Source organism: Melanerpes formicivorus, unplaced genomic scaffold, assembly GCF_026170545.1.
Source record: "Melanerpes formicivorus ecotype bairdi unplaced genomic scaffold, bMelFor1.0.p_v2 SCAF_83, whole genome shotgun sequence".
NCBI lineage: Eukaryota > Metazoa > Chordata > Aves > Piciformes > Picidae > Melanerpes > Melanerpes formicivorus.
Genome location: NW_027142435.1, coordinates 274,232 through 301,694, shown reverse-complemented (window position 1 = coordinate 301,694; position 27,463 = coordinate 274,232). Strand labels below are relative to the sequence as shown.

Below are 27,463 nucleotides of genomic sequence, written 5' to 3'. Positions count from 1 at the left end.
AGCCTTACATGCCTGCCTTGTATCCTCATTGCAATCCCCAGTATAACACAGAAGTGTTTCTGAGTTTGCTTAAGCCAAAGTTCAATTTTAGCATCAATTTGTATCACCACCATATTAGAGTCACCAGAAGCAAACTACAGCGTAGATCATAGTCATAAGACCACAGAAGGGTAGGATTGGAAGGGACCTCTGAGGACCATCTAGCCCAACCCCATGCTGACCTGTGCTTCCCACAAGTTGCCCCTCCTTTCCCTTTCACAGACCCTCCCTCCTCCCTGCCACACATTTTTCCCAGATGCTGTTGGTTGCTTACTTGCTTTCTTCATCCAGAAGATAGAAGAGGCCAGTGGGCTTCTTGCTGATTAAGTGAATGCAAGCCACATTATCAGTGTAGTCAATATTGTGCCAAGCAATCCCTTCGCTCTTATATTCCTCCTGTGGAGCTCAAGAAATTTCCCTCATCAGCACAGTGCCCTGACCTTTAACATCTTGTGGTCTAAATGCTGAAACAACCTCCTTCAACAGCTATGGCAAGTTGAGCTTCTCAGCTCATGAAGCAGAAACAAAACTAAGGACAATTTATAACCAAGAGCAGGCACACTGGGGCAGATTGAAGGCCCACCTAGGAAAGTCACTCAACAGCAGATGCTTGGTAAAATTGTTTAAAAGAGAGAAAAACAAGTTTTGCTGTGCCTTCCCACAAACCTGTGGCTAAGGCATTACATCAATACTGTGGGTAGGCAGATATTGAAGGAATTCAAGTGTATTTTTCTCTTCCATAGTTCTCATATTATGGGAAAGGACAAATATTTAAATACCAAGTTCCAGAACTTCCAAATTGCACTGGGAGATGAAGCTGAGGTCCCAAACCAGGCAGTGAAGCCCTGAGGAAGCAACCTATGTCCTGAGGGACAGAAAAGCTGGAGAGCTCTGTCAAGAGAGCATGAAGCTCTTCTGCTGCAGTGACAACTCAGCAAAGGCTTGACAGGACAAGCTTCCCATTAAGGTATGGAACCAACCCAGCAGGCTTTCTTAGCACTGTAAATGCCCACAAGAAGAAAAACTAGCAAGATACTAATGCAAAACACCTATACTGCACAGTAAGTTGGGGCTCTGCAAGTGTATGTTTAAGGAAAGACAAGGAACACCTCTCCTTGTTCTGATGCTGATTAGCAATTGATTATTTCTAAGCAGGTAGAACTCAGCCTGCCCAGGCCCAGAGTGCTGTGTGCATGCCACCTGTGCAACTGAAATGCCACTTTCACAGACAAAAAAGCCTTTCTTTAAAAAGATATAGAGCTGGCCCTGAGGGCCCTCATGCTGCAAGAGATCCAGGAAATGGGTCATTCAAAGATTAAGCCTATTTGAAAAATGGCATTAGAAAGAAGAAAACAATGTCACTATATACCCTGGCTAGCCAGGGCTGTCCTAAGCTACCAATGGGGACCTGAACAGACAAAGGACCTCTGGTGACTCTCCTCTTTTAAAAAAGTTATCTATACGTTGGTGACAGCACAGGACATCACCCAGCAGAACATCCCTTCTCTTCAGCAGTGATCCAAGAAACATTTAGCACAAACCACATTTAGAGCAAGCTGCAGTCTAGAGACAGGATCTGTTAGCTCTGTAAGATGATAGCATCTGCAAACAAGTAAATCAACAGAGGCCAACAACAGCAGGATTTCAGAGCGACTGCCAATAGCAACAGGCAATTGTATCCCCTAAGTGCAGTCAGGTGGAAGCAGCAGCAAAGATTAGTTATTAAATACTCACAATCTGCCATAACACAAAACAGAAACCTGAAACAAACACCTCACCTACAGACTTGAAATCTCAAAGTTCAGTTTTATGTGAATTCTGTCTGGGAATGCCTAAATGTCTTTTTAGCTTCTTGCAATCAAGCAGACACTTAATACAAGGCCCCACTACCATTAGTGCATGTAGAGCACTGAGAGCTGCAACCTTCAAAGAACAATGAGCAACATTTAAGAGAAGAAAAAGTAAGATTTTTTGGAGATATATTCAAGCAATTACAAAACTCATGCCATGGGGTTCTGCAGAGTACTGAGTCGGTTTGCATAGGATAGGAGCACTTGATTTAAAAACAAAAGCCTGTTTCAGCAACTTTCATTTCTTACCTGTTCCAGTTTGAAAATATGTTGATTGAAATAATACTGAAGCTGCTCATTTGCATAGTTTATACAGAACTGTTCAAAACTGTTGGTTTCAAAGTCTTCAAACCCAAAAATATCAAGAACACCAATGGACAGACACTGGAAGAAGACACAGACATCTAGTTAAACAACAACCTGTCATACAGTGACTGAACTGACAGCAGTTAACTCCTGCAGCCAGCACCAACACCGCTTGAACGCTGGCAGTGAAGTCCACTGTGAAAACAGAGAGGATGAAATATTACCAAGAAGTTTACCACAGGCTTCAGAAGCAGCAAAATTTATCCCAGATATCTTAAAACATCACCTACAGCCTTGTCTGCTAGCACTACACACACAACTGTCTACAAAGAAAGGTGGATAAGGATAAAGAAGCTGCTGAAGGGTCTGGAGAACAGGGCTGGTGAGGAGCAGCTGAGGGGAACTGGGATTGCTAAGCCTGGTAGAAAGGAAGCTGAGTGGAGACATTCTGGCTCTCTACAGGTCCCTGAAAGGAGCTTGAAGCCAGGTGGGGGCTGATCTCTTCTCCCTAGTAACAAGTGATACGATGAAAGGAAATGGCCTCAAGTTGCACCAGGAGAGGTTTAGTTTGGACAGGAGAATAAAATTCTTCCCTGAAAGGGTTCTCAAAGCCTGGCACAGGCTGCAGGGAGGTGGCTGAATCCTCATCCCTGGAGGTGTTTCAAAGCTGCAGAGATGTGGTGCTGAGGGACATGGTTTAGCCTCAGCCCTGGTAGGTTAGAGAATGGTTGGACTGGATGATCCTAGGGTCTTTTCCAATTGAAACTACGCTATGACTCTCAGACTTACTCCGGAGAGCAGCTCACCGTAACAGACTCCTCCATGTCCTTCTTGTTGAGGAGCGCGTGGTTGATGCGCAGCACGATCCAGTCAAACAGAGCACTGTACAGGGACTTGGCCATTGAATCACGAGCTGTTATTGCCTGCAGATCAAACCATCTTCAGAGCTTTGTTTAAAAACCCCATTTCTAGCTGAAAGCAGTGTCACCCAAAGGTTACAAACCTGAGACACAAACCCAGCATTTCCCTTCAATGCCCACACCTCCTGCTCAAGGCGAGGGCAAGCTGCAGCAGCTGGTGCAGCACAATGCAAGGGTCAGAGATTTCACTTTCCCCGCCAGTGTTCCTGACTCACCTCATTGAGGCTGTATGGCAAAATGAGTTTGTCATTAGCAGTCACAGTTTTTCTTTTTGTTAGCACTTCTACTAGAATTTCTCGTTTAACCTTCAAAACAAGCAAGAACAAGAATCAGTCACCCTCAGGCTTCCCACCGAGTAACAGAGTGGCAACACAAAACTGGCTCGGAGAAGCCCAGGCTCCTAGACAACAGTTACATTTCCCACCCATTCTCACAATTCTTCAACTTCTTTAGGCAACTCTTGGCCTAGACTCATTCAGATGGTTCCCTGTGATGGTGAAGAATCGCTCTACTAAATAGCTCTCCAATAAGTGAGTAAACAAATTCCTATATTACAACCCTAACCCAAATAATTTCACCAATTTCCTCCACTTCCCCTCCCACAAATCACATAACCAAACCCTAGATATAGCAAACTGGGCAACAAGATATGCAGGTAAGATGCCAAGGCAGAGCAAGATGAAAAGGTGCATCAGACATTAGAGCTGAAGAGGAATACTCTACTTTCAGAAGCTGGGAAAGAATGTCCAACACTTCAGGAGGTCCTACTTCCAACCCTTCATCACGCCCTGTGGCTTTCTTCTTGTATGTAACGTTGCCCAAATACAGAATAGCTGAAAGTACTGAAAAAATCCTAAGGAAGAAAAATTGCATTGTATTAAGAATCATTCTTCTGAGTCCATTAGAAGAGGTTAGTAGACTTAATTCTACTTCAAGCCCTCACTCAGCTCTCCTTGCTCTCTCCTGGATTAAATGTGATCCCAGCACATACACAGCCATGAATCTTAACTAGCCATCCGTTACAAAAGCTTAGACAACTTTATGAATGCTGAGGGTTCTGCTTACTGGGTCTTTGTTGCTGACAGAAAGCCAACCATCTCCATGGCTTGTTTTAATCTCTCAAAGTCATGTCGGAGATCTTCCCCATCTTCAATTTTCAAGTTATGCTGTACAGAGAGATCCATAATTAAAGGCAAAGAACAGAGCCCTAGCACGGCTGGAAAACAAGAATAATCCATTTTATCTTGAACTCAAAAGACCACACTTGTCCATGCATTGGTAAATCCCTGTCAGAGATTACCTGATTGAGGTAGAAATAATCTTCAGGTTGCTTGAGGTGAAATTCTTTACGTTCTTCCTCAGTGACTCCAAGTAGCAAGTAATAAAAGACGTGGTAGTTCCTAGGAAGGCAGCACATTGCTCTCATGAAGAGATAATGGGTTTGCTGGTTTGCTTTCACTCTCTAGAGGCCTTTTTTTTACTCTCTCAGATACACTAGATGCTCTTGAACTCTTGCACTGATGACAATTGTGTTAGTAAACTGCATTCACCTCTTACCTTTCATCTTTTTCTTGAGAAACCAGGCGAGACTTTTCAAGCAGGTATTTTTCAACGACAGCCCTAAAGAACAGCAAAACAATAAAGGTCAAAGAGAAGACCTCACAAACAGCCACTGTCAAGAGAGTTCAAATAGTGAAAGCTGCACTAAATACAGAAGAGAGTAGCTAAACACTCTGTTAAATCTACAGTAAAAATCTCTGCATGCATTAGACTGTAACTGGGCCTAAGAAACACCTATCTGCAGTGCTTGCTCCAAGCAGACACAACTGGAGAAAGGCAGACGGAGCAAGAAAAGTGATGATGAAAAACTGCAAGCAGAAAGAAGATATGCAGAGTGCTAATGATCTCTGCCCTGAGATCAACAGGAACGTAAAGGCTAAGACCCCCCAAAGATCCTGGACAGCTGTCTGCTTCCCACCCTAACAAACCTGCTAGATTTTTATGCCAGTATAGAAATCAGTCTCAAATGGAAGGCAGCCAGCCTGCCCTATGGCCTGATAAAGAAATCTCCTAAATGATAACCTGAACTCCTTGACATGGAATACAGTGAGTGAGGCCAAAGCTTGAGCAGCTTTTTCCCAGGATGAAGACAAAACAAACATACTCAAACTGAACCAAAGTCCTGAGCTAGTGGGGCTTCATCTGAAAGGATGCCAATTTCTTTCAGAGTAACACTCAAAGCAAATGTAGCACAGAGTTCCTGGGCACCTGGGCTACTGTACACGGCAAACACCAAGAGCAGCCAAAGGAGCACCAGCCAGCAGTCACTGCACCGCAGGGCAGCAAGCTTCAGGCAGAGCTCTACATCAGCACTGCGCACCTGAACCAGCACAGCTCCATCCTGACCACATGCCTGAAACTGCTGGGCATTCTGCAGATGCCAGCATTAAAGATTTAAGGGGCTCTTCACCCAGCAAGATCTGACAGAGTTTATTTTATGGCATGCTGTCAGACACACAACTACACAACTATTTGCACACAAATTACTGATGCCAAGTCAGAGTCTGAAGCCATCCTCAGCCCAAGCTGTTCTCACATGAGCAGATCCTCAGTAAGGTAGCATTTTGCACACAGATTCTTCAGCAGTTCCTGAAAGTAGAGAGTTCAGCCCCAGCAGAGCCTCATGCTGTACTTACCCTCGGACAATACCATTCTCTAAATAGTTGACTTGAATGAACTTTCCAAAGCGACTGGAGTTATTGTTGTGTGCTGTTTTTGCATTCCCAAATGCCTGTAATAAAGCAAAATGAGTTAATTTTCAATTACAGTATGCCAGTGCAGAGCTGCTCATTACTCAGCCTCCTGCTAACCTGCACTATGGAAATGGCAGCATACAGGTCCCCAAAAGGCTGCTTAGGAAGCCCCCACTGCTCCTCACAGACCTGCACCTGTTTACCATTTGTCCCATGCAACAATATTTGAGGGACTGAGGGAGGAGGATGACACATTCAGATATTACTAAGAGTACAGGAAAGGTAATCACAGGTAGAGAGTGCAAATTAGCCTCAATTACTATTTCCAAAAGAGCTCCTCACTCAAAGCTCTCTTACAACTGGATTTCTACTGTCAGCTTTCTAGAGTTCAGAGAACCCCAGAAATTCTCAGCCTGGGAGAACATCCATGATTCTTCAGACAACCATTATTCCTGACCTGAAGGAAGGAGTACAAGGAGTTTTGCCTGTGTAGGGTGAAAACCCACAGGGCAATTCTGCTGTAACTTGAGAAAAGTCAGTGGGTTTCCAGAGAGGATTCACAGGATTGTTTCAGTTGGAAAAGACCTCTAAGATCATTGAGTCCAAACATCAACCTAAGACCACCATGGCCACTAAACCATGTCCCCAGGTGCCATGTTTGCTTGGGTCTCTAACAGCTCCAGGGCCAGTTACACCCCTGGTCTTGTGTCCAACAATGCTTGCACATGACTGGAGTTCAACCTTCTCAATTCTAGCCAGCACACTACCTGTGTTACCATGCAGACAGCATCCCCACTGAGGACCAGTCAAAGCAAGCAGGTGACACCTTGCTGCAGCTGCTAACCAACAACTCATCACCCAGATTAACTTTGTTTAGGGCCCATGCTGTATACAAATGCTTATGAACCTTTGCATGAAATTCAGGCCAGCTCCTTACAGTTACCAAACTGTAAAACAAACAGCAAAGCAAAAGTGGAAGTTCAGCAACACCAGCACAGGAAACAGTAAGTCAAGCCCTTGGTCCCGTCTCATCAACAGTGCCTCAGCTGCCTCTGAAGGACGCCATTCAATTTCCCCTCAGTGGTGAAGTGAACTCTGCTGGGCTTCACAACAGCAGACTTGCAAATTCATTCTGGAAAAACTTCTTATTGCCAGCTGAAGTCACCAGCTAACTTACCAGTTATATTCTAGAAACAAATCCATACCACAGCCAGTCTGGCCAGGTTATGTTTTTAATAACAAATGTTTTGGCATTACAGAGTGAAGAAATCCCATAGCCCAAGCTTCCTGAAAAACTTTTCTTAGTGATTATTCATGTAAGCAACGAATCCACTTTAAAACTAAAGGCTCTTATGATCTCATGTGTCTGGTATTTAGTCAAAGCATACAGCAAATTCTTGCAAGCTGATCTAATATTATGAGTTTTAGGGAAGTTTTAATGTACTGAATGGCTTTCTCATGAGAGTCTTTAACATCTACAGCTTTTAAAGAACATTCCAAGCTGCTGAACATTTTGGGTGAGGAATCTTTTCTGGGTGGCATTTAAAGTTTAATCACTGCTACCATATTCTTCAACATACTTTGACAAGCTAAGTGTGATCAGCTTTCCTTTCACTAGGTCATCCGACAGCAGCTGTGCTAGCGCTGTACTTAATTTTTAACCACACTGTCTCAGTATCCTGTACTTCTCAGATGTTTAAGAAGTTAATATCAAGCAACATTTAAGGTCAAATCTCCTTTCATGGTAGGGGTTAAACTCCATTCTTCAAAGTCTAGCTCCTAGTCGTTCACAATTTCTAAAGTATTAACAAGACTTTATCTGCAAACCACTTACAGCTTTGAACAGAGGTAAGCTGGCCAACCCCAAATCTGGATTGAATAGAACAGAATAGAATAGAATTAACCATGTTGGAAAAGACCTTTGAGATCATTAAGTCCAACCTATCATCCAACACTATCTAATCAACTAAGCCATGGCACCAAGCACCTCATCCAGTCTCTTCCTAAACACCTCCAGAGATGGTGACTCCACCACCTCCCTGGGCAGCACATTCCAATGGCCAATCTCTGCGAAGAACTTCTTCCTAACATCCAGCCTGAACCTCCCCTGGTGCAGCTTGAGACATGTTCCCAAGTGCACTAAATATGTGATGATGAAACTGTAAATCCATCTCCACACCACACTAAGTGTGCTTGCCTCTGTGCTAGAAATGCTTGCTTTAACTCCTTGCATTTCTACAGGTCAGCCTAGAAACACACCATTTACTTAGGTGTGAGGAAAATAAAAGGTCACTAAAAAGAGGAAGTTCTGAGCCAAAATGCAAACAACTTGCACATCAGAAGAGCCAGGGAGGCAGACTTCAGTCCAGAGTACACGTCGATCTTCCATGAGGACTCAAAACTTCCAGACAGAATGGAACATACTCGAACAGTTCAGGCAGGCTACAGAACTTTTCATGCAAAAAATCCCCTGAAACATCCATTCAAGAAAAAATCCCTGGTAGCACTTCAGTTCCCTTAAGTAAAAACCCAAATGAGTCACCAGTTGGGTTTGGAAGTGACCAATTCTAACAGCAAAGTTTAACTTCCACAAAGCAAAGGGAGGTTCCCCTGCATGGCTCCCCGCAGTGGAGCTCTGACTGTGGTGCTGCCTGAATGACTGTCAGCGACCAGAGTTGCACAAGCGCAGCCATGCTGGGGCTGTGGAAGCCTCCATGTACACTGAACCTGCTCTGCTGGATCCACAGTAGGAGAGATGGAGCTGAAGTCTCTGTGCTCTAGACATACCACAGCACCACTTTTTGATATGCACTGGAGTTATGTGAACAGAGAAGTAAGTTTCTGAGGATTCCAGAGGAGGGCCCCACATTTCAGACAATGTACTCCAACAGCCACACTAGAGTCTGACAAGTTTGCAATCTGAGCTTTAAATTGGTCATTGTATTTCTGGCTACAAAGGCCATTACCCCATGCATTACCAAATGCCCACTGGAAGTCTGAAGAAGCTGCAGTACTGATGACAGCCAATCTTACTGCAGATCACAAACATCTCTCTCTTCACGAGCGTTCCCAGACAGACAACATCTGCCTGTGATTCCAGAAACATTTTTAACTTTAGCTTTGAAACTAGGGACACACATCTTTCCCACTCAATGCACAGGCCACAGCCTGAGATCTTACATCTCTACCTGGTCTGACACAGCTGCATCACATCTGGTAGGCCAGGATCTGAAACAGTTAATTCTATTAGCAGCAGCAAGATCAGCTGATCAAACAGCACTTTCCACAGTGACCCCTTCCTGTTTTCTGTTTAGAACTGCAAACTTGAACTCCAGCAACCAACAAACCTCAAACTATTCTACTTCTTCTTTCAGGCAGAAAGCAAGGCAAAAAAGAACTTGTGTAGATTCCTCATTCTTTGCAAAAAGCTTTCCACAATCACAAGTGTAGCACATTTGAAAGTTCCATTTCCCTGATTTTGCCTTTGTCTTGCCCATAAGCATTTAAATGGCTTATTACTTTTTTAAACAAAGTGTTGCTACATTTAAGAATATTTAAACCTATAAATTCCAGTGGCCACGTGCCATCTCCTTGCCGTAGAAGATTCTGCCGTGAGTGATCATTACATCCATCCAAGCTTTCAACTTTTCCTTTCAGATAAGAGAGGAAAGGGGAGAGACAGAAGTCTCAAAGCCCAGCGTAAGTCTGCCCTGCTGTTACCTAAGGCAAGGCCAGCTGTACCCTCCTCCTCACTTCCCATTGGAAATGCTCTAGCAATAAAAGCCAAAACCATCTCAACACTTTCTCCCCAGCTAACAGTGTTGCTCTCTTCAAAGCAAACAACTCTAGAAAGGGAATAGCTCCCTGAAGAAGGGCGTTGATAAAGCTGCTGCAGGACACGCTGGCACACACAGGCAGGACAGCACAGAGCCATTCAGGTTTTAGTGGAACAATCTTTCCATAAAAACATTGACTTACAACTTGACTCAAATGCCATCAAGGCGTTATGATTGAAAACACAGGTAGCCTCTGCCCCAGAATTCGTGTGCAGTGGTGGAAAGTTAAGTCAAATATCAAGCAACAGGAAGTCAACTGAACGGAAGGATGAATTAAGGAAAATCAATTAGAAGCATTCGGGCGGCGCAGCCAGAGGCCGGCGCAGCCAGAGGCCGGCGCAGCCAGAGGCCGGCGCAGCCAGAGGCGCAGAGGTGACACAGCAGGGTTCAAACAGCAGTGAAAGTTTTCAAGAAAGAATTTTCACAGAGGACAGTTTTAGCATAAATTTACCTCCAGAACCGGTCCTGCTCCTAGAATAGTTCTCTCCACACCACTTGCGTACCCTTTCTGGCTCAGTGCTGTGAGGCAGTGAATTAAGAAGTTTGTGCTTTGAGTTTTCCCAGAGCCACTCTCCCCCGAAATCACAATGCACTGGTTAACCTGCTTCTTGAGCATGGTGTGATAAGCCACATCAGCAATGGCAAAGATATGAGGCTCCAGCTTCCCAAGCTGGTGATTCTCATACATCTTGACATACTTAGGATTATAAATAGGCAGGAACTTGAAGGGGTTAATTGCAATGAGAATACTTCCTGCGTAAGTGTAAATCTTGTGCTTCAGAAAGCGGCATTTGAGATTCTCCAGGAGAGTCGTCTCTGTTAAATTGGGGAGGTTGCATAAGTCATCAAAGTCCTCCTGATGCCAGGGAAGAAAACCCCTCTCCACCAACCGCCGTGCATCCGTCTCCTTGGGCAGCAACTGCATCTGGACGTACTTGATGGTCCCATCAGTGTTTCTCTCTTGCAAGAGAAAATAGTACCCTTCCTTCTGCGGATGCTCATCCTGAGCACGGCGAGGCCAGAGCAGAACTCGATGCACAGGGGAATCATTTATATCGAGCACCCATTCTTCACCACCTGACTCTTTCACTTCCACAAGCACATAATGTTTTGAGACATCCAAGTTTAAGATACTAATGACATCCTTGATGACATCTGAAGAGGTGCTGTCCTTGGTTGCTGTGACTTTGCAACAGGGAGCGCTTTCTGTTGAGAGCTGGGGGTAAATATGAAGATTATAGGCTGCCTTTGCCTGGCAAACTGCACCATCAGCATCTTTCAAACTCATTCTGTCCCCAAATGGGTTTCAGTCTTCACCCCTGCTTAATATGCAGTGCCCATTGTCTGAAAAAAGACAAAAGAGAGAAGTCAGGTGTTAAATACTAGTGTGCAAGATGTACCAGGGGGTTACTTTCCTGAGAATGAGAATAGTTCTTAAATATCTAAATCAGTGAAGAACAAATGCACTCAGCCTAGCGCACGCAGTGGGTAGCTGCCACATGATCAATCGTTTCACTATTCCTTCTGCTCCTGTGCCATCCCTCCCTCTCACAGCAGCACAAGCATTTGCACAGCCACAAAGCAAACTGAACTGGGCTAAATCCCTACATTAAAACTTCCCTGCTTTCCCAGATTAGTTTTAACCATTCCTCTGACTGTTCCTCTTCATGGCTGCACAAATATTTCTTCATCTTCCCACATAAACACCTAAGCTGCATGAGCAGTTAGAGGTAGAAACGTGGTTTGATCAATTCTTAAATCATCAGTGAGAGTTTAGAGCAGCCATAAACTACAGCAGAGGAGTAGTGCAGAGCTGCAAGGTGGAAGATAGTTCTGATACTGAGATCCACACCTTTTTAGTTTCCCCCAACTGACCTCTCTTCAGGAAGGGTACAGGACAGGTACAGCACCCCCAGGGACTCTCCTGCTGCCAGCAACTCCTGGCCCTGTACACCACCATGATTTCTTAAACACACATCACTTACCCAGACAAGAGACTGCTCATTTCACTTCAGTGAGACACATCCTCACTACAGAAACATTTCAACATGCTTTGGGGCTTTGTTCCATTTTAGGCAACAAAGTCAAAACAGTATCAGTGCAAGCATTTTTCAATTCTGCTACCAAGATCCCAAATAACTCACTTCATTCACAAGCCTTTGTACCCATTACAGTGAGTGTCCTACCTCACTGGGTTTCAGGAAACTCATGCATGAGACTACAAATCTTTTTCCTTCTTTCACCCCTGCTGCAGGCCAGCAATCTAACATCAACCTTGTGGAAGTCAGCCTCCCCCTAACTGTCAAGCTAAAAGCCTCCAGGCTTACTAACACCATGCTCGTGCTGGTGATTATTCTCTCCACTGCAGCTCAATATGCTCAGATCATCAGGACTAGGTTTGCTTACTCTGCTGTAGTTCAGCAGTTTAATAAGCTTATTGATGGGTAGTAAAATGAAGCACCTCCTTTTGTTTCAAGAACAAGGTGCTCTGATTATACACTTACAAACAAAAAAAGAGCAGGGAAATCACTGAACAACTGCACAGGAACTTGCACAAGGCCACTGAGAGCAATGATTTAAAATTAAAACCCAGAGTTGGAAGCATTTAGCTGCCACTTCCACTGCAAGGAATGAATCACTCCACAGGCATATGACAGATCTGCCTCCTGAACAGCAGAGAATTATGCTTTAAGAGAACTCTGAGCAGTGAGCTTACAGAAGACACTGTTGTGCAAGCTGGATCGCTTTTAGTGGCTACTCATCAAAAGGAAGGCTAAGCAAGCCACAGGCAGCAAGGCAAACCACAGCACGTCTCTGCTCAAGCTGGATGATCGTTCCCGGAATTTTTTCCCCTGTTACATTTCACTCTTCATTCATGCAAGTGAGCTCATTGCAAGAACTTGGTCAGATAGAAGGATGGACCAGGGAGCTCAAAGTCCACTCTCCATTTCCTATTCCAGTCACACTCAGGAGCTAATAATCTGAAGTACCTCTTAAGTAATTATGCAAGTGTAAAGCATTCTTAATCTACAGAAGCTCAAACACCTTAACTTGCAGTACAATCCACAGCAGATCGCTGCTCATGGGGAAGATAAATCTGGAGCACAGACAGGAGAAAAAAAAAAAAGAACAACAGGGAGCATTTTCCTCTGTACTTAAGCAACCAGTTCAGGGAAGACACTCCTGTACAGACTTCCTTTTCTCCCCCAGCAGTTAGTTTCAGACACACAGTCTGGTATGACAGAGGAAGTCCCCTCAGTGAACAGTTTCACCCAATCAGCACCCTGAGAAGAGCACACACTGGACAGTTGTGAGTCAATTACCTAATGAGTCCCAGTATTCAATCAAGGACTATCATCAAGCAACTGGAGGATTAGATTCTAGTGAAGGTGGACTCCTGTCTTAAAGCAAACATTTTCATGATGACTCTAAAAGAAAGAGAAGAGTTATTGATGAGGAATGTATCGCAGAGAGATGGCAGTAAGCAACCAGAAAGTTAAATCCACTATGTAGTTGAGTAGCACAAGAGAAAGAAAGCAAATGCTAAACAGATTTCAGCTCAGTTTATAGATACAACTTCAAATTTATGCATGAAACAATCCATACCAGAGGGATGGAATGGGAGCCACCCTGAAACAGGCCTGGAAATGACAGCAAGTAATCATTTAAACATGGTATTCTCCTAACACCACCAAAATGACACTGACTGCAGCAGTCAAGGCGTGTTTAGGTAGGCAGACATGTAGTCCTTGAACTCAGAAGGTGACCAGTACTGCACCTAGAATATGTCTGAAATTCAGTTAAGAAGCTGATACAAGAATAGCAACAACAAACCTGCTAGAAAACACCCCTTCACAGCAAGATCCTCTAATGCTTTGTCTATGAGAAGTACAGAGGAGACTACTATCAGTGAAGTCCTTGCATGGAGAACTAGAGCTTGGCAACAATCAGAAGTCTGGAGGTCAAAGCTGTAACACAAACTAGCGGCTGGAATTCAAAGCCAGACAAACTGGGCTTAAATGGCAGCAGGAAGCTACACTACACTGCAAAAACTTTTCTGACACCAACAATGAGGCCTGAGTGCTTCAGCCAGGCCCCAGTCACAGAAGTGCCTCTTAATTAGAAAAGTTAATTAGGTACCACCCTCTCATTTATGCCAGGAGTGCTCAGAAATGATGATTACAACTCCTTCTAATTTTATGACCTCTATTTACAAAAATTAATCAGTTAGAATCAACGCAAACGCACTTTGGTTCATCAAGGAAGCACAAGCCTAAGTTCAGGTGCAGAGAATATCTGAATCAAAAAGAAATAAGAGGAGGAAGGTAATAAAGACACCATCCTGGTCAGCACACAGAACATGACTGTTGAGTGCTTTCTGTAGATGGAAATTCTGCCAAGCTACCTCAATTTCTTTCAACATCCTAAGAAGCCCCTTTCCAATGCATGTGTGTTAAAGAGTTTAAGAAGTGGGAGGCAGAAGCTGGCACTAGATCTACATCAACTAATTTTAGACTCCACAGTCTGACTTCTTCCTGTTTTCCTTAAAATGTTTGACTTGTGACAAGCCATTTGTGGCACAAATAGACATCTTCACAGTACTTTAAATTTACTAAGGTCAGTCATCAGTGTCTGCAGAACACAGCGAGGCATTCTTTTTCACCAAAGCCCTCTTTTACAGAAGCAAAAAGAGCTGGGCAAGAGAAAAAAGTCCGTTAGAGATGCAACGCTTTGGACTGTAACCCTTCATTCAAAAACATTAGACTGCATTAATTCAGTGAGCATGAGTGGGGCAGCAGCTGCATAGGATTAGCGTTATAGGATACAGTGATGTATGATCTGTACCCTTGAGACAGTTTCACAGTCCCAGTACAACATACACAGTAGTATTTATCTCAAGTGATATTGAAGAGAAGTAAATCTGAAGTACTGATAGACAAATTTAACTATCAAGTACCAGTCACAGACCACTTTATACTCAGCCCTGTGCTAGAAGGATTAATTCCAACAGGTCTGCTAAGAAAAATAATTCCAAGCAAGTCTAACCAATCTAAAGTCTCTTCTCACGATTTTGTTCCCTTCCCCACCCTTTGCAAGTTCTACCAACAGTGTTTGTTAGTAGAGCTAACAAAGTGAGTTTACAAGGCAACAGTCTAATGCTGTACTTCTATTACCTAGCAATTAGCAATTTCATTTGCTTTAGAAATAAATAAAAGCCACTGGACTTACCAAGCAATCCAAGTGAGCACAGGGCTGGAGTGATTACGGAGGACTGATTATCTTGGCCACTAAAATCACCGAGCAAGGCAACGTTTCAGCTAACTGTTATATTGTAGAAGAAATGCACAGAATTACAACGGGTAGGCTGCTTAATGTATCATGAAGCTGTAATTTTGCTTTTTGCTCAGACATTATTAGAAACAGTAGCCCAAACATTCCACTTCTACATGCTCACTTTGACGGCATTTTCTGTTTTCAAGTCTCTGTTAAGCAAATTAAATTTTCAATAGGCATTAAAGACAACAGTGGCCACTCACTAACAGTAACATGCTAGAGGAGAGCTTTGCCCCAATCAGCACAGGATATCTGTTTAGTTTAAATAAGGCCATCATTTGAAGTCACATATTTAGCCAATGAATCACAGCCAAGCTAAAATGGGAAAGCTACCATTACTGCAAAATTGTCGAGGATGAACTTTATAATATTCCAGTTCTTCACATTTTCATGTACATTGCCAGTGCTACATTCCTCAGACTGACAGACTCAAGCTTCTTCCATTGTTCTTTGGGTAATCTTGAGGACAAAAGTAGAAACATCACAAGGACTTGAAGTCTAATAAGCTTGAATACCAGAATGGCCAACGACCACTCCCAGGAGAGCCTCCTCTGATCCACCTGAAAGCGTTTAGCAATTTAAAAAATATTCAGCTATTACTGATCCTTAATTTGCAAAACAAGGAATTTCCAGCAAGATAATAAGCTGTAGACACACCCTAAAGTTTCCACAATTAACTGCATTACAAGTAAGACAAAGGCCTCGACCCTTGTCTCACCTCCTGTCATGAGGACGTTCAGTTGCTTTTAGAAGATCATAGTTAATGCTATTTTTTTTCCCCAATATTTCAGACAACTACCAACTATCTGAAATTTGTTCAGCTTTCTATTAATATTTCAATGTTTTTCTTGGTCACAACAAGTTCTGCTGGACTAAATAACCTTCGATCCTCGGTTTTCTTTAGTGAAAAGCTTCTGTGACGCCACGAGGAATTCTGGATGGAGCATGCAAATTTACCTTTGCTGCTACTCTTCCTAACCAACCCTGCCAGAGAAGTTACTCCACAGACTGCCCAACCACGGAGAAGCTGGCCTGCAGTGCAAGTAACGTGACATAATACAGCAAAAACTCGAAGACATTGCATTCATCACAGGCAGCTCCTTCTCAGTTACCCTCTCTCTACACCCTATGGCCCTTGAGACCCCAAGCTGCACCCTCAAAGTACTTAAGATGCAGACCTCTACTTCCTCTGAATGACTCAGGAGCACAATTTAACCTCAAGGCGAGGATACTTTATCAGGTTCACAGTGACACTAAGGGTCTATAACATGTTACTCCTATAAAAAGTGTGATGTCAAGAGTTACAGATGTATGACTCAAAGGAAATGAAAACAAGGAATGAGAGCAAGACAGCTGAGAGCATCAGAGGCAAAGAACACAAGCCAGAAGAATCTTGGAGACTATCAAGCAGTTATTCATACCCAGGATTATTCAAGCTCTGACATTCGAATCATTGTCAGAACAGTTAGGCTGTACAAAGCTTTGCTTTCCAGGTGAACCTCATTTAAATTTTTCATCAGCTGTATTTACTCTTCCTAAATTATTCAGTTCTAGAAGCGCTTCAGGTTCCACAGAAAAACACAAACCTGAGCCTTCCCCCTCTGATTAGACTGGCACAGAGCTGCCCTGCCCCTACTGAAACTACAACATTCAACTACTGAAAAAGTCTTTTACTGAGATACATGTTCAAGCAGGGCAACAAAAAAATCCAACCCAACCAACCCAAACTGCGCAGATCTACAAGAATAGTTCTGTCACGTCCCTGCAGCAGCTCCTGTGTTGGATAATAACAAACACTAATGATTAAGGAAATGGCCTTAGATGCATCACTGTTACTGGACTTCACACATAGAGAAGGTTGAAAATGTCATTGTTAGTGCAAAGACAAAGGTAATGAAATTAACTCTTTTCTAAGAAGACCCACAATGAATGTTAAGGTAACAGAAATACATGTGTGCATCAGGAAATGCCCATCTTGCTTCCCCTAAGTTAAACGAGTTTGTTCCTGACAGGATTCCCAGTTAAAGACACCAAAGGCTCACTAAATCTTTCTAGGTGTGACAGGAACACACTAAACTAGAATGCAGGGTTACTTTGCACTGTTACTTTAGGTCAAGTACTTAACTCATGTATTACAGCTAACACATCTGAAATCAGAGCCCTTCTAATTACCCATGACAACTCTTATTTGCAAACAGCTAGGAAGACAAACCAATACTAAACCACCTCGAGGAGTTCTGTGGGAGGATGATGATGACATCTTTGAAAGACTAATTGCAGTTGCCAGAAGCCTGAGATCATCTCCAGCCCTTTGCTATACTGCCACCCAATTCCAGAAGGTGAAATCAAAGAATGTTGAATACATTTGCATCCAAAGTACTTCTCGATTTACAATCACAACTTGCAAATAAAGATAAGTAAGAATTTTGCCAAAATACTTAGGCATAAAGACTAAAAATTACAGCAGGAAGTCATCTTACATTAGGATCACACACACCTACATCGATTCTATGGTTACAAAGTCATAAAATCAGGATAGTACCCTGCTACTTTTAGTCTACAAACACGTAACAAAGAGGTGATCCCAGCTTGCAAAAGCTTCACTTGCCAGAGATTGCAACACCAAACTCACCAAAAAGGCAGAGCACTCCCAAAGATACAGCTAGAGGCATGCAGCACTTAGGCAGTGATGGTCACCGTGATAAAGCACAACCTCAAGACAGCAGCAGCACCGAATTGTCTAAGCATTGCCCAAAACCAGAACAAGAAACAAAAGAACCTGGAGAGTTTTAAAGAATGTTTGAAAGATGCTGAGGCAGTTTTGTGAAAGTTTCCAGGCTGTTCATAACAGGAGTCATAGAAATCAACTGAGAAAGCAGGAGGCTGCGCGGCGGAAAGATCAGTAGCTAGGGACGGAACTTAACCGGTAAGATCTCCCCCGCTGCCCCCCGAGAGCCAGAAGGTGCAGCCGGGCAGTGAGGCGCGTTGCTCCCTTAGGGCATGTCTAGCTGTTAGAGCACATCAGACGCAAACCGAGTCAGCAGCAACACATCTGCCACCCGGCCGCTGCAAGCCCACGCAAGCTCCCCGCAGCCAGGCACACCGCAGCTCCCGCCCGCTCCTCACCCCGGCCCCAGCCGGCCCACCCCAGAGCAGCTCCCGGCCCTGGGGAGGGCAGCGGCGGAGCCCCCCGGCCGCCAGACGCCCCCTCCATATACGTACAGAGAGCTCCCCGCTCACCCCACACCGGCCCCGGGGCTCGGTGCGGGATCCGGTCCCTCTGAGGGAAAAAAAAGGAAGAAAGGAAGACAGGAAGAAAGGAAGGAGTAAGGGACGGAAAGAAGGAGGGACGGAAAAAGTAAACAGGGAGGGAGGGAGGGAAGGGGGGAGGAAGGGAGGCCGGGCAGGCGCCCAGCGGGGTCGCCGCGCCTCGCCGCCGTTTACCTCAACCAGTCGGTGAAGCGCCGGCGCCCCGCAGCGCCGCCCGCCACAGGCCCCGCTCGCCACTTCCGGGTAGGGGGAGGCAGGGCGGCGCCCAGCCAGTGCCGCGCGCGCACTACGTATGCGCCACCCCGCGGCGGGGCCTCGTGACGCGTCCGCGCGGGAGGCGCGAAGCGGCGCTGCTGGGTTGCGGCGGCCGGGGCTGGGCTCGCCGTCGCCGGGCTCGCCGTCGCGCTCGCCGTCGCCCGCGGCTCCCAGCAGGGCTCGGGAACGGGCGCTTGCCAGGAGGTAGGTGCTCTCTGAGACAGCGCCCTGTGGTGAAGAAGCGGGAGTGGGTGGGTTGATAGTTAAACCAAAGAATCCTGGTGCTGGTGGTGGGAGAGCTCCTGCCGTGGAGGTGGCTGGTGCTGATGGTGCTCAGGGACCTTTCCGAGCCATTGCTAGAGCACTGGGGCAGCACAGGAGATCTGTAGTGTAGTGTTCTTGAGGGTCATCAGCTGAAGGTGCAGGGTGGTCACCTCCTACCAAAGGCCTGGGGACAGAGAAGGATTTGGGATCGATCATGCCATAGGTGCTGTCAGGTCCTGGTGTCTTCTTTGCCGTGGTGCTGAGGGCAGCAGTCCCCTGCAGGAAATGCACAGGTGGGAGCTCCGTCTGGGGGCACCCTCATGCCTGTCAATAGGACAAAAAGTAACGACCTCACGTTGTGCCAGGGGAGGTTTAGGGGGGACGTTAGGAACAACTTCTTCACTGCAAGGATTGTCAAATCATGGAGCAGGCTGCCCAGAGAAAGTGGTGGAGTCCCTGTCCCTAGAGGGGTTTAAAAGCTGCGTGGACGTGGTCCTGAGGGATATGGTTTAGTAGTGAACTTGGTAGCTCTGGGTTAATGGTTGGGCTTCACAGAATCGCAGCATGGTGGGGGTTGGAAAGGACCTTTGGAGATTATCCAGTCCAACCCACTGCTAGAGTGTGATCACCTGGAGTAAATCACCCAGGGACGTGGCCAGGTAGGTTTGGAATGCCTCCAGAGAAACTCCACAACATCCCTGGGCAGCCTTCTCCAGGGATACCTGCCACTCTTGATGAGCTAAAAGGTCTCTTCCAAGCAAGATGATTCTGTAGCTCTGTGATTCTGGAAGTCCGTCTCTCCGTGGATCTGGAATTCTGTGCTTCTCGCCCTCCACGCCGCCAGGGGGCGCGCGTCGTTGTCCTCTTGCCCTGGAGCTTGGGGGCGGCGCTCCGCCTGCGCGCGGTTCAGACGGAATGGCGACGGGGGCTTCCGAGAGAGTCGGCAGCTAGCTCGGCGGTGTCCTCTCCCGCCCTGTCTTTGCAGGATGTCCTTGTTGGCGAGCGACTCCAGTACGACGATGGCGGACAGAGAACCGTCCAATGAGAAGCGGAAAGGTAGCTGTGGGGGGAGAGGGGAGCCCGCTCCCGTTGCGGCGAGAAGCACGGCGTCGGGCGCGGCTGAGCTCTGCCTCTGCTCCCTCAGGAGGAAGAGTCGTGAAGTCTCGCTACCTGCGGTGCGATAAGAAAGACGTCAAAAAGGTACTCGGACGTCTCGCTGCCGAGCTCGGGTGTCTCTCAGGGAAGGATAGGAATGGTGGGAGGGGCGGCTCGGACGTGTGGCAGCGAGACCTGAGCACAGCTGCGGGGGTCCGAGGGTAGTTGTGATGTGTTATCAGATGCAGCCTGGAGAGGGATCTTGGGACTGTACTCGGGTGACTTGCGAAGCATCCAGAGGCCCTGGGTTTGTTCATTTCAGCATTCAAGTTGTAGAGAAGATATATTGCCAGTCGCAATTACTGCCCATCTTTGGTCTCACCTGTTTCTTGATTGGCAGGATACTTCAGCAAAGCCCTTTTCAAAGTCTGCTACTAAACCATCTTGTACAACTGAACCAAGATCAGTCCTCCCTCAGAAATGCAAAACTCCAGCTGGTATGTTTTACCAGAATTTTAAATCTGTTCTTTTGTGAATTTAGATTTCCAACTTGTGGAGCTTTTTAACAGCTCTAAAGTGTTGTTAAGATGTTTCATAGTTTCATAGTTTCATTCAGGGTTGGAAGGGACCACAAGGATCATCTAGTTCCAACCCCCCTGCCATGGGCAGGGACACCCCACACTAGATCAGGCTGGACAGAGCCTCATCCAGCCTGCTCTTAAACACCCCCAGGGACAGGGCCTCGACCACCTCCCTGGACAACCCATTCCAGGGTTTCACCACTCTCATGGTGAAGAACTTCCTCCTCACCTCCAGCCTGAATCTCCCCACCTCCAGCTTCATTCCATTCCCCCTAGTCCTATCACTACCTGAGATCCTGAGAAGTCCTTCCCCAGCCTTCCTGTAGGCCCCCTTCAGATACTGGAAGGCCACAATTAGGTCTCCTCGGAGCCTTCTCTTCTGCAGACTGAACAGCCCCAACTCCCTCAGTCTGTCCTCATAGGAGAGGTGCTCCAGCCCTCTGATCATCCTCGTGGCCCTTCTCTGGACACGTTCCAGCACCTCCACATCCCTCTTGTAATAGGGGCTCCAGAACTGGACACAGTACTCCAGGTGGGGTCTCACCAGGGCTGAGTAGAGGGGGAGGATCACCTCCCTCGACCTGCTAGCCACACTTCTCCTGATGCAGCCCAGGATCTGATTGGCTTTGCGGGCTGCAAGTGCACACTGAGAGCTCATGTTGAGCTTTTTGTCCACCAGCACCCCCAAGTCTCTCTCCTCAGGGCTACTTTCCAGCCAGTCACTGCCCAGCCTGTATTTGTGCCTGGGATTGCCTCGACCCAGATGCAGGACCCTGCACTTGCTCTTATTGAACTTCATGAGGTTGGCCTGTGCCCACCTCTCCAGCCTGTCAAGGTCCCTCTGGATGGCCTCCCTTCCCTCCAGCGTGTCTGCTGCACCACACAGCTTGGTGTCATCAGCAAACTTGCTGAGGGTGCACTCAATGCCACTGTCCATGTCACCCACAAAGATGTTGAATAAGACAGGTCCCAGGACTGATCCCTGAGGGACTCCGCTTGTCCCTGGCCTCCACTGGGACATGGAGCCATTGACAGCCACTCTTTGGGTGCGGCCATCAAGCCAGTTCCTTATCCATCTAGTGGTCCACCCATCACACCCATGTGTCACCAGTTTGGAGACCAGGATGTGGTGTGGGACAGTGTCGAAGGCTTTGCTCAGCTCCAGGTAAATGACATCAGTTGCTCGCCCCTCATCTATTAATTTTGTCACCTGCTCATAGAAGGCCACCAGGTTGGTCAGGCAGGATTTGCCCTTGGCAAAGCCATGCTGACTGTTCCCAATCACCTCTTCACTATTCTTTTGAGCGAGTGATATTTTGCATTGCTTGTATCACTGCTAGCTGTTACCTGTATACAGAGGGAATTAAGAAATTTGATGTGGGAATAAGAAGTGTAAACATGAGTGCATTAAACTCTTATCTGGATGTTCTGATAGAGAACTAAACTAGAATTGAGTTATTGGGTTGTCTAGAATAAGCATCTCCCTTGCTTTCCACACAGGGCTTTGATCTGCTCCTCTACTCCACCCTGCTGCCTTGTACTTAACCTTGTCAGTAAGGCAGCTGTAAATGGCTGAAACCCCTGAGCTGCAAAACAGTCTGGTTTTGTCTTTTGCCAGAATTACAGAAATAATTTTCTGGCAAGACCTCGTGTAAGGTTGCTGCATATTAGTGAAAGCATCTAATTCTTCTAGTTTGATAAGAGCTTCTGTCTGCAGGTGCTGTCTCTAGATCATCAAATCAGAGTAGTTTTGAGAAGAGTGTCCTGCAGTCCACATTATTAGGCGAAGACAAAATCAGTCGGCCAGACCTCGATCTTTCAACTATTTGTGGTGGTAAGCTTCCACTCATGCCCAGTTTCTTGATTTATTATATGTAGTGTGTGTGCTGTAACTTGCTAAGTCACCCTCGTGTTCTTCTGTAGCCACCAAAGGATTTTGGTTCATAAGGTGAAGTTATTCCAGCTGTCTTTGTGCAGATGTATTAAGACCTTGGGGGTTTGAAGTAACCTCTTGATTTTTAGTACCTTTTAGGTGGTTTTATTGGCTTTGTTTAAGATCAAATATGAAAGAACACCGTTCTCTGTCATGATTTGTACCACCATGTTCCTTCTAGAGTGCTTAGGGGAAGTTAGCTATGCTTCACTTGGGGTGGGGCTCCGCCCCGGTGCCGTGCCACGCTCTGGCGCAACCTCGTCCCCCTTTATGATACATAAAGACGAACCTGCTGGCACCTGTGGTGCATGTCGTTAATAATTCCTCATGCAGAAGAACTTACTAGTACAGCACTCTAAACCGAGTGAGTGATACTCAGCCCTTCTGAAAATCCCATCACAGCTATCTGTCAGTCAAAGCTAGATGCTCACCTGTGACCAGCACCTCAGGTCGCCGGAGTGAATGCCTTTTGTGCTGATACACTTCATAATTTTGCAATTATCTTTGCCTTTGAAGACCTTGATGCTTTGTTGACCCACCCCATAGGCTTTGGTAGAAGAGAGCAGTAACTTTTCTGTTGTGATACAGATAAAACTGTCCACGTAGAGACTCCTGCTTCAAAATCTGCTTGGGAAGGAGAGTCAGGAACCTGTCAGAACCCACGACAAGCAGTGAGTCTAGCTGCATTCGGATCTTAGTGTGTCTGGTTTCAGATGTCTGAAATAAAGGGTTTCTGGTTATCTTTAATCCTGAGGAGAACTCTGAGGTCTTGGGATGACCTAAAGCCTTCTGGCAGAAATCACAGGATAAGTCTGTCTGCTGGAAGTGTTTGTCAGGTGTTTCACCACTGACCAAAGAACCTGCTGCAACTGTGCTATCTCCTCAAGTGGATTCTTTCTGATTCCTGCCCAGACTTTTTAATTAATCACCTTATCTTGAAAACATTTTCTGATGTTGATCCAGCTTTATTTGAAGTGCCTTATTTAGGGGCCCTATTCAATGTGGTACTGCAACTTCAGCTTCTCTACCAGTATCATAAAAGTCTGCTGAAGGTGCTGTGAAAAATGGTGCAACAAAGCACAGAGAAGTTTTTTATTAACATGCATTGTTTAAAAAGGCAAACTGGTTTTCATTGAGCTGACTGTTGACAATGACAATTCTGGGCACAAGTTGGACTTTATCCAGTAATGTATTTGAGCTTTAAAAAGTGATTGTGTAAATCTCAAAACTGATCTAATATATTCTTATCTTAAGGGATATAATTCTGATGATCTGATCGAAGAGCTAGAATCTCAGACACTGCTTTTAACTTACCTAAGAATAAAGGTGAGAGTCACTCAAGTGTTTGGTGTTTGAGACAGGAGAACTTGGTCCTGAGGAATCTCTTCATTTCTCATCTATGCTTTCTGCTCCATAAAGCTAGGGGGGTGCAATTTTTTTGTGGCTGTAAAACTGTGGTTTGCTTTAAAAACTCAGAGTAAATTCAGTGTCAGTTTCTTAACCTGGTGCTGGTTCTTTCTGAGGTAGGGATATGCAGAAGGTCTGGAAGATCTGTGTGTCTGGAGTTCAAGGCTGTAGCAGTGCCTTTGTTCTTTGTTCACTCAGGGCTGCACATGTATATTTTTTCCTTTACAGAAAGTATTAGTGGTGATGGAGGGAGGTCTCAGAGTCATTAACTTTGAAGCTCTTTGACCTGTCCTGAGGCTTACATTTGTTTATTCAGAATATGGTAATTACTTAGATGTAGAATTACTTTAGTTGTGAATGTTTGTTTGTTTGTTTAGGGGTTTTTTATGTGTAATAGGCAGGAAAAAATCTTTCTGAGATGGAGAAAAAAGCAGAACAAAACTTGTTAAAGTTGTGTGAAGAAAAGCAGAGACAACAGGAGAAGCTCTGCAAGTTGAAGCGTGAAATTCTACTCAAAGAGAGAGAGCAGAAACTCAGAGAGGCATTAGACAAACAGGTAGGCTTTATATGCTTCTGTATTTAAATAGGCTCACTCACAAAGCAGTCCTTTATCCAGAGAAGATTGCATTGCTTCAGTGGTACAATGTCATGCACCTGAAAAGAAATACCTACCTCCTGTTGTGGCATATCATGCTCTCCAGTAACCTAAGCCAGGGCCTTTCTGACTTGGTGATTGTCCCTTGTGGACAGGCAAGAACAATTCAGATCTGTTGGACAAGGGGCAGCAGCAGCACACCAGCTGCCAGAGCAGTTCACAGTGCAAGTGTCTGAAAAGCATGGGAGCATCCCAACAGTAGTGGCTGGAGCTGAGGTGCTGACCCTTGGATGGGAAGTGTTGGTCGATCATGTGTCTTTTTCAGGTGGAAATACTCTCTCCCCTTGTTCCTGCTTGTGAGCAGTTCAAAGAGCAATACAAGAGCTTTGCAGCTTCCCTGGATGCCACTAGACATGAGCTGCCCACAAAGGACATTCACATAGAAGGAGACACACAAGCCTACCTTGGTATGGAAATGTGACTGTCAGATTTACTCTCAAAACCAGTGGATTGTTGTGTTAAAATTCTGACCTGCTGCATCCCTCTGGCCACAAGGAATCGTGTGTGCTCCCACAGCTCTTACGGGCACAGGCTGAAGCACTAGTTCCGTGCTTTGCTATGAATAGTTCTTGTCAATGTTTATACACTGAACTGCACTTGACCAAGGTGGGGTGGTTTTTTTTGCTTCAGGTTTTTATTTTCTGCACTTTTCTCCATCTTTTCCTGTATTTGTAGCATCCCTACTCCTTTCCTGTTCCCAATGGGCAATGCAAAACTGGAAACACTGTGGCCTGTCCTTGTTTCTGTGTTTGAGAGATAAAGTCGTGTGGATAGACTTGCTGGTACTGAAAGAACTAGAGCTGTAGAACTGGAACTGCAGACAAACAGGGCTGAAACCGAATGAGAGAACTGTAGAACTGGAACTTAGATACATTGTGATTTGTTAGCAATTTTAAGAGCCTGTTGCTGGTGTCACTCTTCATAAATGTTTGGCTTTCACAATTTTCTCACCACGTGTTTGTAAGATTTTCCCATCTTCTGGTTCTGTGGCTGCTCTAGCTATTGGTCAGTCTGCTATTGACTTGAGGCCACTGTATGTGTTCTGAATAAGGTCTGTGACATCTGATATTGCAGATGAACTGCAAAAGCAGCTAGCCATCACCCAGGGACTTCTGACAGAAGTGATGCCGAGCTTCTCAGGAGAAAGCGCAAAAGCACGCAGTATGCTGAAAGAGCTGAAGGAGGTTTCTCAGAACCTGGATGGAGAGCTCCAAAGGTATTTACAACAGTGGAGTGGAAAGGCTCGCTGGCTAAATATTAAGAGGGAAATATATCCAGAATGTTTATTGGAGGAGGGTTGATTGTGGGGATAGTAGCACTGTTGAACTGTGTTTAGATCAGACATCTCTGGTTCTGTCCCTGCCCTACCTATGGGGAAAAAAAGAAATGAGATCTTTGGGGTTGGTTTCTGTGTTTTAAGTGAACTATTCCACGTGGTATTTGCTGACACTTAGCTGAGAGTTTCAGCAAGCAAAAATAGCTCTGCAGAAGCGTAGGAGACCTGCAAGAGACAGGAATTGAACTGGAAGCACTGTCTTAAATAACAATGCAAGTCGAGGAGGTACAAGCAGCACAGAAAAGTGGGGCTGGGTTGGGTTGGGTTTGGTTTGTTTTCCCTTGAGTATTGTGTCAACACATGGGAAGTATCACTGAGGGGAGAGAGAAACCGTGCTAAACATCCTTTCCCTCCTTCATTTCCATAGAAGAGATCACAACTAAAACCTTTGACAGGCCATAAGGGTCTGTGTGTCCCCCCCCAAATTCCAGCTTTTGGGAAGAAAATGCACATTTTTATTTTTTTTCCTCCTTCTGCTGGCTCCATGGTAGAATGCTGCAAACAGCCAGGTGCCAAGCATTTGTTTTTCACAGAAGCTGTTGTCCCTCATGGAGTAACTCATGGAACTTGCTGCTTTGTTCCAGGAGCTTTACACAAGTGCAGAACCTGTCATTTGAAGTCAGTAAAGAAGTTTCTCTGCATAACCAAGGAGTATGTGAAGAGCACCATGGCCTGGAGGTTGTGAAGCATTGGTACTTCAGCTGAGGGGGGGAGAGTGTGGACAAGTGGCCACTGAGGCAGTGCCAGCACACCTGTGTGAGGTGCAGCTTGTCTGACTGGTCAGTTACACCAGAGCTTGAAACCAACACATGGAGCTTTCTTCTGTCTTTCTCAAAATAAAATAAAACTACTTTCCCCTGCTCCAGCAGTTGCCTTTGTGTTTGAATATCTTCACTCATCTCTCACACAAGCTTTTGTTTCCATTGGGGCTTACCTAGGGCTAATTCTAGACAGTAGGTGCAGTGGTGGATGTAGAGGCATTAATCAGTACCAGGGGTACTGGCACCCAAACTGCCAAGGTCAGAAGAGTGAATATAGAGAGAGACCTCAAACCTCATCTGGGTCTAAATCCACCTGGCATCTGAGTCAGGGAACTGCTGGAGAGTCCAGTGGCAGCCACAAAGATGCTGAGGGGCCTGAAGCACCTCTGTGAGGAGGAAAGGCTGGGAGCCCTGGAGGTGTTGAATTGGAGAAGAGGAGCCTCAGAGGGGATCTGAGCAATGCTCAGCAAGAGCTAAAGGGTAGGGGGCAAGAGGATGGGACCAAATTCAGGACAAGGAGCAATGGACACAAACTGGAAACCAGGATGTTCCATCTGAGCAAGAGGAGAAACTTTGCTGTGAGGGTGCTGTAGGCCTGGAGCAGGCTGCCCAGAGGTTGTGGAGTCTCCTCTGCAGAACTTCCAAGGCCCCTGGCCATTGTGCTCCTGGGCAAGCTGCTGTGGGTGCCCTGCTGGAGCAGGGGGTTGGCCTGGGTGATCTCCAGAAGTCCTTTCTATTGTCACCACTGTCATTTTGTGACTATCAGTGCCATATTTTTTTTCACAGCACCTTATCCATGAGCCAGTGGGAGAGCAGTGAGTTATTAGCTATTCATCTGTTATTTCTTCTCCCTTGGACAGGATCCATG

General features: G+C 45.7%; 2 protein-coding genes across 15 annotated transcripts in view; one reads left to right on the top strand and one right to left on the bottom strand.

The window, feature by feature from the left end:
* The window catches only part of MYO9B (myosin IXB), a 36,904-nt gene extending 18,366 nt beyond the window's left edge, over positions 1–18,538 (bottom strand). For 4 of the 13 annotated variants that reach the window (XM_068164828.1, XM_068164833.1, XM_068164836.1 and 1 more), the window contains exons 1-13: positions 18,261–18,333; positions 14,934–15,026; positions 13,028–13,132; positions 10,156–11,048; positions 5,812–5,906; positions 4,673–4,735; positions 4,416–4,515; positions 4,181–4,281; positions 3,839–3,968; positions 3,331–3,420; positions 3,002–3,118; positions 2,139–2,273; positions 314–435 (exon numbers count right to left, since the gene is read on the bottom strand). In XM_068164828.1, the coding sequence (XP_068020929.1) occupies positions 314–435; positions 2,139–2,273; positions 3,002–3,118; positions 3,331–3,420; positions 3,839–3,968; positions 4,181–4,281; positions 4,416–4,515; positions 4,673–4,735; positions 5,812–5,906; positions 10,156–10,992 (1,790 nt within the window). In that variant the 5' untranslated portion in view covers positions 10,993–11,048; positions 13,028–13,132; positions 14,934–15,026; positions 18,261–18,333. Of the gene's footprint in view, positions 1–313; positions 436–2,138; positions 2,274–3,001; positions 3,119–3,330; positions 3,421–3,838; positions 3,969–4,180; positions 4,282–4,415; positions 4,516–4,672; positions 4,736–5,811; positions 5,907–10,155; positions 11,049–13,027; positions 13,133–14,933; positions 15,269–18,260; positions 18,338–18,482 lie in introns of those variants that run through there. The other 9 variants (XM_068164834.1, XM_068164838.1, XM_068164835.1 and 6 more) reach the window with 6 other exon arrangements.
* A 107-nt stretch (positions 18,539–18,645) lies between these two features.
* On the top strand, positions 18,646–26,699 carry HAUS8 (HAUS augmin like complex subunit 8). Of its 2 annotated transcripts, XM_068164762.1 has the most exons (11): positions 18,646–18,767; positions 19,813–19,883; positions 19,972–20,027; positions 20,323–20,419; positions 22,221–22,337; positions 23,025–23,107; positions 23,691–23,762; positions 24,241–24,399; positions 24,764–24,905; positions 25,573–25,714; positions 26,419–26,699. In XM_068164762.1, the coding sequence occupies exons 2-11, from the start codon at positions 19,814–19,816 to the stop codon at positions 26,537–26,539; spliced, it is 1,059 nt and encodes a 352-aa protein (XP_068020863.1). In that variant the 5' UTR covers positions 18,646–18,767; position 19,813; the 3' UTR covers positions 26,540–26,699. The 2 variants fall into 2 exon arrangements, with proteins under 2 accessions (XP_068020863.1, XP_068020864.1); XM_068164763.1 differs by lacking the exons at positions 18,646–18,767; positions 24,241–24,399 and having other exon boundaries at positions 19,704–19,883.
* Positions 26,700–27,463: the final 764 nt, after the last annotated feature.

Coding starts and splice junctions, on each gene's coding strand:
- HAUS8 (XM_068164762.1), top strand. CDS start 19,814: ATGTCCTTGTTGGCGAGCGACTCCAGTACGACGATGGCGGACAGAGAA. Junction 23,763..24,240: donor TAACTTACCTAAGAATAAAG/GTGAGAGTCACT, acceptor TATGTGTAATAG/GCAGGAAAAAATCTTTCTGA. Junction 24,400..24,763: donor GAGAGGCATTAGACAAACAG/GTAGGCTTTATA, acceptor TGTCTTTTTCAG/GTGGAAATACTCTCTCCCCT.